The sequence below is a fragment of the Limulus polyphemus genome, unplaced genomic scaffold (assembly GCF_000517525.1).
Source record: "Limulus polyphemus unplaced genomic scaffold, Limulus_polyphemus-2.1.2 Scaffold2070, whole genome shotgun sequence".
NCBI classification, from domain to species: Eukaryota; Metazoa; Arthropoda; class Merostomata; order Xiphosura; family Limulidae; genus Limulus; species Limulus polyphemus.
This window is the reverse complement of record NW_013667680.1, coordinates 8,340-21,514: the sequence shown is the minus strand read 5'-3', so window position 1 is coordinate 21,514 and position 13,175 is coordinate 8,340. Positions and strand designations below refer to the sequence as shown.

Below are 13,175 nucleotides of genomic sequence, written 5' to 3'. Positions count from 1 at the left end.
AGTGATGTTGGTACAGCAGAAGAAAGTGCTGACTCCAACAGTAATGTTGGTACAGCAGAAGAAAGTGCTGACTCCAACAGTAATGTTGGTACAACACAAGAAAGTGCTGTCTCTAACAGTGATATTGGTACAACAGATGAAAGTGCTGACTCCAACAGTGATGTTGGTACAGCAGAAGAAAGTGCTGACTCCAACAGTGATGTTGGTACAGCAGAAGAAAGTGCTGACTCCAACAGTGATGTTAATAAAGAAGAAGTAAGAATTGTCATAGATGTTAAACTTCTATATACTACATGGGATGGGAATGACATTCTTGTAACCAATATGTCTGATGTATATATATATACTTCAGTAATATTTATTAAAGAAATTTTCAATTAAAAAAAAAGGATCAAAACTTGTGTTTTGGTGAATGTGGGAACCAACTGACCAAGCAATATTCCTACTTCTGTACTTCTACTATGTAACTAAATTAAAGCAGTGACTAAACAACAATATTTCCTTCACCATTCTTCACATTGTTTTATTTTTTTAATAAGACATGTAATGGTGGTTACTGAAGAATTTATTGCATTTTTAAATTGTCATTAACCCTTTGTAACAAATATGACTTATTTTGTGTGGGAATACTTCTTAAACTTCTGCTGATAGTTTTTTAACTGATGTAAATTAGCTGATAGAATATCTTCAGTAATCCTTCTCTACTATTGTTTAATTCCCACATATTAGATGCCAATGTATACTATTACTTAATAGCCGAGCATGTTGTTCGGGATTAACTTTATAGTCTTTTTATTCTTGTGTATCGCTTAGCCTTTATGAATATAGATAAGAAATGTAATGAAATTATTTCCTGAAAAAAGTTTCAGGTCAAAAATACGCATACCGCTTTTAAGAGCGGCCATTTGTGAAATCAAATTTAATTATATAGCAGTGAAACAAAAATCCTCATGAATATATATTTGATAATTCTAAGTTTAAATTAAATTAAATTTTAAAAAATTTCGTTATAAAGATAGAGCTGTTGTTATTATTTAAAATATAATGGTATTTCAAAACTAAAAGGGGTTTCCCCCAGCAGGAGTTCAGGGGGGGGACCTCCCGACCAAAAATGAATTTTAAACACTTTCAGGACAGGTAAATCTTATTCCTGGAACTAAATTTTAAGCATTTTAGGACAGGTAAAACTTTTCTTTGGAGCTATGTTAAAGTTAGAAACTTATTTCAAAATAAATTTATATGGTTCTTTTCTATATTTTCCATATAAGTGATACAAGAAATCAGAACTGAAATATGGATTCAAAGTGTGTCAGTAGGATTATATTTAACTGCAAATTTAGTGGTGAAGTTATTAACTGTATAAATGTAGCATTTGCTTTGAAAAAGTAGCTGGGTCAGGATGCATATTTTTACTGGGGAAAATCCTCGCCCCAGGGGGGCATTTTACCAATGCTATAAGGATGAATATTTATGTTGATCCATCTTCTTTTTTTTTTTTTTTTTGTCATTCAAAATGAATCAGGACCCCTTAAAAAGAAAATTATTTTTGGTAAAAATATGTAGATAATACTTAATGTGCCTTTTCTGCGTAAACTTTGAAAAATATAATGATATACTTTTCAGAGCGTCCATTAAGTCTTTCAACTGTGAGGAAAAAGAAGATATCAGTTCATCCAGATATTCTTGGCTCAGATAACAATGATGATGATCAAAGGAGTATTTCATCAGTCAGCAACAAAAGTGATGCAGATGTGATGTCACCTGTTGAGGACTTCACTGGAGACGATATGGATACCCCTGATGACTTGGATGACTCTGTTCTAGAACGTAAGAATTTTATGATTTGTTTATGGTTATAGTTAGAAATGTGAAGTAAAGTAGTTGTAACTTCTGTGAGTTTCTAATATGTGGTATTTATTTCCATTATAGTTTTTTTGTTGTTTTTTTGTTATTATAACTAAATATTTTCTTTAAGATATATGTTAAGACCATTTGATTTTAAAACATATTTAACCCTTTCCTTCCAAAAGTTTCTTACACTGTGTCGGAATTTATTGTCATCTAAATTCTACACTATGTGTTCTGTTAATTGTGACTTTTTATTCTGAAAACAAACACACACACACCTAAAACCCTGAATATTACATATTCTGTGTTTACCTTACTTACTCTACTAAGATGCATTTAGTTTTTGTTGCAAGTTTTTTTTTAATAAGAGTAAATAAAAGCAAATTCAAAATATTTTACAACACTAAAGGAGGAGAAGAGACTTTATGTTTCTCATATTTAAACAAATGATACAATAAAATGCAAACTCTAAGAAACTTTTCAAATATAAACATTAACAAATATCTTATATTGTGTATGGTGTATGCTATTGTTATTTGTGTCATTACTAGGTAGAAACTGTTTACGAAACAGAGTTTCTCACAATTATTATCTCCATGACAGCTCTTATGCACAAAACACAGTGGGCAACTGAAACTCTGCACAGTGTGGCATCGTAGTTTTACAACTCAGTCACATGTTAATTGTATTCACGTCGTTCCTTTTTTTACCAGGATAAATAAAATTATAATTTTTTTTATTGAACTTAAAGTTACGTTATACTATTTTGGCTAGCTAAATTAAATCACCACTGTATGCAATACCCTAGTGTAATTTTATAGATTTTTTTTACTTACCCACATCAGCCCCCCAGTGGCTCAGCAGTAAGTCTTAAGGCTTATAATGATAAAAACTAGGTTTCAGTATCTGTGGTGGACACAGCATAGATAATCCCTTGTGTAGCTACAAAACGAACAAATGTGCCTACATCATCAAAGGCCTATAATCTGAGATTGCAGAAAGAATCAAAAAGAACTGATTTATATTTTGAAAAAATCAATGTTAGCAAAATGATTTGTGTATAATTTTTATTATTTTTAACCAGAAAGAACCCTATAAACTATGTGACTCATTTCATTAAGAACATTGCTAGAAATGTCTTGATAGTAAAGTTAGCTACAGGGTGAGTATAAAGAAAGTCCTATATTTATAATGATTATATCATAAACGTACTAGTGTTAGGGGAATAAAATTTTACCAGAAGCAAATTGAAAATTACAAATTTTATCAAGAAAGTTTTGACATGGTAAGAGTAAGTTGACTGTTTAACATACTTCTATTGCTTTTATTTTTATTCTTTCTCTCTCTCTCAGCAATATGAGATTGGTGATTTCAATAAACAGATTGCTTATCAATTCCCAGAATCATGTGGATTTCTTTTGATTGTACTATCAGAATAATGTGGTCGTTTTACTGTGGTCAAATGATAATTATTTCTTGTAGATCATAAGATATTAAACCACAGGTTTTTGGCTGAGAGATTTTTTCAAAGGGAATGTCTATCCAAATAGCCCACGAAATATGGGGGATCTCAAAATGCCGTTAGGTATGAGATTGTGAAAATCACTTAAGACTATCCAGAACAGAAAAACAATTGAAAATTATGGAAATTTATTTAACACCTTCTGTGACAGTTTTTCAAACATCTTGTAGCATGTCTAAACTTTCTTAAATAAAACATGATTCTCAGTGCACCTCTGGTGAAATTTCATTTCCTTCGGACAAGTGATTAAGTATTTTTTTAAATATAATGTTTTTAAATGTGGGATTTTCTTTATAGTCATTGTACAGATATAGTATTCCCAGTTTTTTAGTGAATTGGCTTCAAATCCAACTTACAACTGTAAATTGAAATAAAAAGTTCTACAACTTGTGATAGTGGAAGTGCAATGTACAAAAGTTTAATATGGATTATGCCTAAAAGACTAATCAATGCTATGCATTCTGTGAATAAAGGGTGGTTGTGGTCAGTATGGTATTTGGAGCAGGCTGTAAAGAAATAGTGTTTTGTTTACATTCACAAGGGATTTTTTCAACTTATTTCTGAAAGGGTATGAGAGGAGAGGGGAGCACTATAATAATTTGTAGCTGCTACCACAGTTCTCGAACACTGCCTCTATTCTGACAGGTAAACAAAATTTAAAAACATTCTTACGATTAATTTTGTTTTTCACTACGTGACTGATGGTAGACTTCTTTGCACTATTTTGGTGCCAGGTACAACTAGGTAAGCAAAATTTAAAAACATCCTTGCATTTAACTGTTTCTTTTTTTTCACTGTGACCACTGATGGACATCTTTGCACTGTTGATGCTAGGTACAGCAAGTGATTCAATTCCTGAACTGTCAGCCGCTGAGGAGATGGATGGTGAAAGAAACTGGCAGACTTGTACAGTTGGTGGTGTAGAAAGGAAAATTGATGTCAAAGTTATTGAACCGTATAGAAAAGTCATGTCTCACGGAGGTAAAAAATGTTACTAAATGGATGTGTGTAACGAAAACACTACAGTGGTACAAAGAAGAATTAACTACAGGTTTATATGAAATCTGTGTATGATGTGTAATTATTTTAATGTCATAAAATAAATTGTTGTCTTCTTACTATAACTAATATGAGCACGTTATTTCGTTTAGTAAAATTTCAATAACTACTTAGTTTTAATGTCATAGTTCATTCTGTACATAATTAGGTTCAAGCCGGTTTGTGTTGATCTTGATTGTTGATTTTACATATAAAATGTTTCTTTTATTTCATTGTTAAGCACTAACAATATACAAAAACATTGTTACTGAGAATCATTTTAATGAATATTGATGTCTGTTTTGTTTTTCCAGGTTACTATGGCACAAATAGAAATGCTATAATAGTGTTCAGTGCTTGTTACCTTCCTGACCGTAGCCGGAGAGATTATGATTATGTTATGGATAATTTATTTTTGTAAGTTTTTTTTTATTATTGTTATACATTTATTTGCTAAGCTTTGATAATATTAATTTTCTCCCTTGAAAAGGAGTACAAAAAATATATATTTAATAATAAAAACAGTCTGTGTAAAAGCATTATGTTAAATCTTGTACTTGAAAAAACTAATATCTTATTGGGTTTTATAAATGAAAACTTCAAAGTCCAGGAACATTTTATTTACCAAAATCAAGAATTTTAGTTACTGGCTTTAAAATTTTAATAAAATATGAACTTGGAAAAGTTTAACAAAATTTTCTTACACTAAAAATATTTGATAGTCTTTGCATGAAGATCTGAAAATTATCAGTTCTTTCAGAAATAAATATCTAAAGGGGAAGAGTTAGAAAATATAGTAATGGTATATTTAAAATTTAAAAAATTAACTAATTTATGTCACTGAAAAATATAATTTTGATAATACATGTACACTGTGTGTGTTGTTTTTCTTCAGTACCATTACAGTGTAAGCTATTATGAATAGGAGACTGTCACACATTGTTTAACTTGGCTGATTTTTTTTCAACATTTATTGAAATTGTAATGCATTTATGCTTCAGCACGTAATGTTGAGCTTCAGTTATTCCCCCACAAACACACTAAAAAAAATTTTAAATCATTTTTTTATTTGTTCAACAGCAGTGTTATAAATAATACTGATGTAAACTTATTGTACATTAAAGTAGTAATAGTAAAATCATAAACTATTCTACATAAATTAATGATATAACAAGGCTTTGTAATTACATTGTAACAAGAAATGGTCCGAGAAAGTTCAAAGTGATTTAAGTGTATATTATCTCCTGACACTATAAAAGTATCATTGTTGTATGTTTTACTTAATTGGGCATTCTCAGTCTTTCTGTCTCTCTTTGCATACACCATTTTTCTCATTGTTACATTCTGAAATCTGGGCTGAATACACAAATAGTTGTGGAATTGGCAGGTTATTTATGTTAGAAAAATATAAAGTTTTGTATACATCCAAGAGGACTAAAGATGTAAACCGAGACACGTCAGAATTTAAAAAATATTGCCTTAAATCAATTAATTATCAATAAATAGAAATATGATAATGATATCTATTGAAAATATTAATGAAATATATCAAGTACTTTCAGGATGTTATGCATTAGTAATATTGAGTTGAAATGCCTAATTATGGATTGTCTAAAACATGTTTACAGCTACATTTACTCAAACATATTTGCCTATAAGAATAATTTTAGAAGGAATCTTTCTTTTAAAAATAATTTTGGAATTGCGTATCTTAAACATTTTTCTAAATAAATTTTTTTTTATAAAAGTTAATAAACTCGATCAGACACTACACGTCTGCATTATAATTGATACTTAGATTATTGTACAAGTCCGTGTAAATTGTTACATCCAGAGTTTTTCAACGCTTGAAATTACAGTTGTGACCATGCTTAACGTTTACAAGAATTTGATTATTATTCCTGAGTTCATTTCTTTACTGTTGACTTGCTTTAATAACATATGAAATTTTTCAGGTATGTTCTCTCCACATTGGATCAGCTAATAGCAGACGACTATATTTTGGTTTACCTTCATGGGGCCACTCAGCGAAGTAACATGCCCGGGTTTGGTTGGCTTAAGAGGTGCTACCATATGATAGACAGGAGGTTTGTAAATGATAAAAATATACAATTAGACTAGATTTTGGTTTACCTTCATGGGGCCACTCAGCGAAGTAACATACCCGGGTTTGGTTGGCTTAAGAGGTGCTACCATATGATAGACAGGAGGTTTGTAAATGATAAAAATACACAATTATTTTTGCACAAAAATGTTTTTATAAAACATTTCTGTAAAAGCTAAATTAGAATATAGCCGTTTAACCCAAAAGAAGGAATGTCCACCTTCCAAAAGAACTCGTGTTATTGGGTCTCTTTCTTGATTTTAACATTTTCAGTTATCTGCTAACAAGTAATCTCTACTTATTTTTCAAGTTTATGTATTCTTTGTAGTTCTTTTACGTATAAATTGATAATAATCCACAAAATTCGATGATCTCTTGAATTTCAAAATTAGAGGTAAACCACAATGTATATTTTTATAATTTAGTTTAACTGTTAGATCACTGAAAACCTAAAGTTTAATTAAGACGTGTCAAATAAAAACTTAGTTTTGAAATAGTGTGTTTTTACACAGTGTACAGCTTAGACTAAATTTTTGTCATCCAAATCCAAAACTGGAAAGACCTTAACTTGGGAGTGCTAGCCAGACTAGATAAAATATCCTGTTCTGATGTGTTTTCCTTTGTTTTAACCAAAGGAGATCATCATGATGTGCTGTTTGAAGTGTGTTATCTAATCTGTTTGGTATTATATGCATGTTAGACATTATCAGCCTCAAATAGAATTTTATGATTATACATTGCTCTTTTAATTTTGGTTTATAGGTAATCAATAAAATGTGTGGATATTTATAACTTAACATGATGATTTGTTATGATGCAACATTAGTTACATTTGTAGAATGAAATCAACCAAGTCCTGCCATAATATCCAGTATTTTCACACATTTTTAATCTGTATGGTGTACAGTCAGTATCCTTTAGATACATCGGTCTTATGTGTGAAGTTGCAGGTTGTATAATCAATTTCATGAATTTTTTTTTCTTTTTGAGATATAAAACTGAAAACATGACTAGATTTTGTCTTAAAAATAATATAAAATGAATATACAGTATTAAATGATTAAAAAACAGGGCACAACCCTAAAAAAACTACATGTTTTCATGGCATTCTAGACCATCATCGTCATATTTTATCAATCAAATTGTCCGATACTAGTTGGCTGTATGTACTTTTATACATGTATATTGAATTCTTTAGAACAAATGATGGTATGTTTACTAAACACTCACTAACCTATCAGTATAAATCTGCCTTACAGTAAAATGTGTAACTTAAAATTTTCGTATTAAAACAAAAATTCCAAAAACTTAGACCTTTAACTGTACGTAATTAAAATGTCCTATCAAAAAAACCTTTGTATATCTGAACCAAATCAAACCAGTTAATCAGTGAAATAAAAGTGATGATGCAGAATTGGTTTTAAGCCTTATTATAATTTATATTACATATTATTTTATCAAGGTTAAGGAAGAATTTAAAAGGTCTCTACCTTGTTCACCCAACGTTCTGGGTAAAAACTATTGTCATCATGACCAGACCATTTATTAGGTGAGTAACGTCTTTAGACGAGTCAAAAGTGTGCCTTAATAACTAAATCAGTTTTTTAATTACAATAATAATTAAAGATTAAATTTCATGTTTTGCTTGTACATGCAGAATGTATGTTTTCTTATAAATATAGTATTGGATTTCATGTTATGTTTTGTTACTTGCGTAGAAAAATCTTTTGTTCTTTCGTGCAAAATTTATCGTAACTTCTGTTCAGAATTAAAATCAGCATGTAGATGTAACCTTACTTTTTAAAGTGACAAATCTGTTTTTACTTCATGTGCACTTAAAAACCAATATTATTTGTACTAAGCAACTTGCACTGAAAAACAGTATTATTAACACCAAGCGACTTGTACTAAAACCAATATTATTCACACCAAGCCACTTCCACACAAAATCTAGTATTATTAACACCAAGCAACTTGTAGTAAAAACTAGAATTATTCACACCAAGCAGCTTATACTAAAAACCAGAATTATTCACACCAATGACTTGAACTTAAAAACAGTATTATTAACACCAAATGGTTTGTACTAAAAATCAGAATTACTCAGACCAAGCAATTTGTACTGAAAACCAGAATTATTAACAAGTGACTTGTACTAAAAACCAATATTATTCACACCAAGCCACTTCCACTAAAAACCAGTGCTATTAATACCAAGCCACTTCCACTAAAAACCAGTATTATTAACACCATGCCACTTCTACTAAAAACCAATATTATTAACACCATGCCTCTTCCACTAAAAAACAGTATTATTAACACCAAGCGACTTCCACTAAAAACCTGTATTATTCACATCAAATCACTTGCACTTAAAACCAGTATGATTCACACTAAGCCATAGTTGTAATTTTACACTAGTTCTGAATTGTAACCTCTTTATTTATGCTTAAAAAATACAGTATTTCATTTCGTGGTAACTGTCCTTGTACTATATAGATTTCTTAATTTTCATCTTATTACTTATTAAAGTAACAAGCATTATTCTACAGCTTTGTTGATGAGACCTTTTATTTTAACCATAATTTGTTTTTCAAGTTAATTTCTCTTGCTTGACATCATGAAAAGTTGCAGCTTTTTTTCAACAGGGCATTTTCACCCCTTGAGAGGAATATTGTGAAGCTTGTCATAGTTTTACATTTATACAGAGGGCTAAGTATATTGTATTAAAATGATTTTAGAACCTGATCATGCCATTATGATCTATGTCACTACATCTGTTCATGCTCTATCTGATGACTGTGCATCTTGACAATAACTCTGCAGAATACTTTTCATTGCAAAGGGCTCTATTATTAGAACATTGATTTGCCAGCATGTGTTTCAACAGTCTGATTGCAAACAAATCCAGAGGCGTTGCTTCCAGTGACTTGACCGGTATATCTTCTTTTGAAAGAACATGAATGTCCATTTCATTCTCCAGCTACTTTGGGTATGCAATGGTTGAATAGGAGGCATGACTGGTAGCTTTATTTGATGAACCCATGCCCTTTGACCTCATTCCCAGAGAGCAGAGATCCTTCTTGATTATGTTGCTTAATGATTCTTGGGATATGTGAAAGTCTTTTGCCACTGACCTTTATGTTGACAGATTCTCACCTGTCACAACATGCTGCACTTTTCTGGCTATGGCTGCGGTATGACTTGTTGCAGGGTTCTTTCTGGACGGTCCTGTATCCCCAAGATGGTTCGCATTCCTTTGTTTTCCAATGCCAATCTTGGAAATTATAAACCTCTTGTTTGAACCACACATTAATGATCTGGGTATAAGAGTATTTTATGTCAGAAAGGGCAATTACATACTCTTTCAAAAAAAAAGTGATACATTTGATAAAAAAGTGATAAAAAGTGATACATTTCAAGTGGCATAACACTACCTACAAAATGCCAAACAATGTAGTTTGATATATGCTGTTTCATTGTGACTTCATATTGGCTGTAGTTATCACCTTACTTGCTTGATTATTTGTGTATTCAAGATTGCTTTACAATAACATACTCGACCCCGTACTCTCTCTCTCTATGATCTGTAGGTATACAAAGACAAAGCCTGTATATCTTGTGTCCAGTCAACTTATAATCTTTTTCCTGCTCATATTCAGTACACAATTTCAATTTTCATAATATGAATTATTAACTTTTGAGTTATATTTGTTGTTTAGAAATGTAGAATTGTACGATTGCTGCTCACCGAGCAAACAATAGGTCGACTTAATACATTAATTTAAACATTGAAACAAAATATTAGATAGGTGTAGATTGCAAACTAAAAAAAGGTTTTCTTGTAATAGAATAAACTGTAGCAGGACTCGCATACACAGAAGGTTTACTGATTGTAGATTAATGTTTTGTTGTACACATAATTATTAGGATTATTTTAGTGTAAATGCATAAATTTTATTTTCTAATATACAGTATATTACTTTTTATACAAAGTGCAGGTGCTATAAACAGTCAAACAGATATCTTTTGTATGGACATGTTTCTCATAATATTATTGTAGTTAATATCTGAAAGCACATTTTAAATATAAAATGCTTATAAAACTGAAAACTTGTCTAATCATATTTACTTTTTCTCTGAGTATCTTATTTAGTGAAATATTTACACTTCTCATCATTGATTATGGATATAGGTGTTAATTGTTAGATATGGAGAAAGAATGTTCCTGCTTTTATAGAAACTAAGCATATGTTTCTGATCACAGTTCGAAATTCAGCCGGAAGTTACAGTTTGTGAACAACTTGAAAGAGTTATCGGAGTTAATTCCTATGGATCACGTGTGCATTCCCGATAAAGTCAAACAGTAAGTGCCACACGTGTCGTGTGGAACAACCTCTCATGTTATATAAACGACCCATAACAAAGAATGTTTATATATTTATGACAGACATCCTTTCCTACATTTAGAAATGTTTCAAGGGTGATGTAATGATTGTTTATCAAACACCTCATAGTGTGTTTGAGCAGTAAAAAAACTACATAGAGTTTATCAGTGACATTTGGTTGGTATTTTCAAGGCTATATATTATTCTCCTAAAGCCAAAATGGGAAGTGTAAGTTAAAATATGGATTCACAGGAGTTTGGGTAGACCGAGTTTGCTTCATTCTTTTTTTTTTTTTTTCCCCATATAGTGAAACATCATCTTTGTGTATGTATGCATGTATATACTACGTTATTGAAGGCATCTTACAGTTAGCTTGGTGAAGTACACGTTAAGTTGAAATACATTATCAGAATATACATTTCAAAATATTATCAATGATTTTGGCCAGGCACGGCCAGGTGGATAGGGCAATAGACTCACAATCTGCGAGTCACGGGTTTGAATCCCTGTCCCACCAAACATGCTCGCCCTTTCAGCCGTGGGGTCTTTATAATGTGATGGTCAATCCCACTATTCATTGGTAAAAGAGTATCCCAAGAGTTGGCAGTGGGTGGTGATGACTAGCTGCCTTCCCTCTAGTCTTACACTGCTAAATTAGGGACGGCTAGCGCAGGTAGCCCTCGCGTAGCTTTGTGCGAAATTCAAAAAATAAACAAACAATCAATGATTTGAAAAGCTTTTATTACTCAAACAAAATACTTTGAATCTTTTGTCAGCAAAAGTCTGGCTAGAGACATGAGCTGTTGGTGTTAGGGCTCACACCATACCACATGGTCATTAACATTTTTGCTCATTAATGTGTCACATAAATTATATCTCACAAGCTATAATTCCCAGAATTGTTCAGTATTATAAGTCAAAATTGCTTGCAATCATGTTAGAATCTGTTTTCTGTGACTCACTTATTAAGTGAATCTATATTGTTTTACAAGTGTTTTGTGTGTGCATATTAAAAAATTGTAATTCCCCTTTAATAACTAGAAGTTAAGAGAATGCTGTTTGGTAATTGTGATTGTAAGTTGCTATACCCTGCTTTAGTGGGTGTTTTTTTTTACTGGATTAATTTTAGGTAGTGACCTATGTAAGCTGCTTGTTTTGATCAGAAGTTAATAATAATAATAATATGTATATAATATATTTTTTTTTGAGATAGATAAGTTCCACAAAAATTTGTTAGATATTTCTGTAAAGCTAAAATGAAATAAGGTTGCTTACATTAATAATCCCCTACTGATTTTGTTCATTTAAAAACTATGTTTATAACAAAATTATTACTGACAAAGCAAAGCTAGTGTGTAAATGTTTAATAATTCCAGCATTTGCCTATAGTTAGTATCAGCTTCTTTGTTATTTTCTTTCTTTTCCCTGTTTAACAAAGAGCTAATCATTAATTTTTTTTTCAGGCATGTGTAGATTGCATTGTAGTGTTTAGTTACAACTTATCATGATACATTCTTTGATGTACTGTTTTGCCCAACTGACTGTTAACACCTAAATGTGTTTAAATAAAATAGAATTCAGTAATCCAGTAGTAAGCTTTATGTGAAATTTGCATAAATAGTATATTTTTACCATGTATGGCTGATATAACTTTCTTGCTAGACTTCGGCAAGTTAGTGCTTGACTAACCTTTACATTTTATCTATAATGCACCGAAGATTTGATGAGGAAAAGGCACTGGAAGCCTAACACTATCCTTAGACTAAAGGTAATTTCCTTGATTGCTGCTGTATTTACTTGAAGGGTATGATATAAAAGTTTTATTAAATGTAATCCAGTTCTTTAACCATTTTAAGGAAGCAGTTGCTAATTTCAAAATTATGATGTTCATTTCTGACAATAACATATTAGGTGAATCAATTCAAACTTCTTATTTATCACAGAGCTTAAACATTGTTCAACATGATTAGTCACAAATCTTTTATGCATTTTTTATACACTTGATAAGAGTAAGTCATCACAGAAATGAAGAGATGATGGTTTGTTTTTTTTAGGATGTCACTTTACCTTTACAGTATTATTTTCCTTCTAGCATTATCATAGTTTCAAATTAATCGGTGCTTCCAACAACAATCTGAAAGAAGTGTACATTAAATATTTGTATTCAGTCTCTTAAAAATTAACAGGATTCTATGGTGAACATTAAAAGTTAATAAGGCTATAAAAGAAAATTACCATTGTTACCTGTTAAAAATTAACAGGATTCTATGGTGAA

At 30.9% G+C, this 13,175-nt stretch overlaps 1 protein-coding gene across 2 annotated transcripts in view; it reads left to right on the top strand.

Annotated features, from left to right (window-relative positions):
- LOC106465842 (protein prune homolog 2-like) overlaps positions 1–13,175 on the top strand; it is a 30,183-nt gene that overhangs the window by 11,325 nt on the left and 5,683 nt on the right. For both annotated transcript variants that reach the window (XM_022393798.1, XM_013926084.2), the window contains exons 5-11: positions 1,624–1,827; positions 4,205–4,351; positions 4,723–4,825; positions 6,364–6,495; positions 7,975–8,061; positions 10,780–10,878; positions 12,619–12,668. In XM_022393798.1, coding sequence (XP_022249506.1) covers positions 1,624–1,827; positions 4,205–4,351; positions 4,723–4,825; positions 6,364–6,495; positions 7,975–8,061; positions 10,780–10,878; positions 12,619–12,649 — 803 coding nt within the window. In that variant the 3' untranslated portion in view covers positions 12,650–12,668. The remainder of the gene's footprint in view (positions 1–1,623; positions 1,828–4,204; positions 4,352–4,722; positions 4,826–6,363; positions 6,496–7,974; positions 8,062–10,779; positions 10,879–12,618; positions 12,669–13,175) is intronic.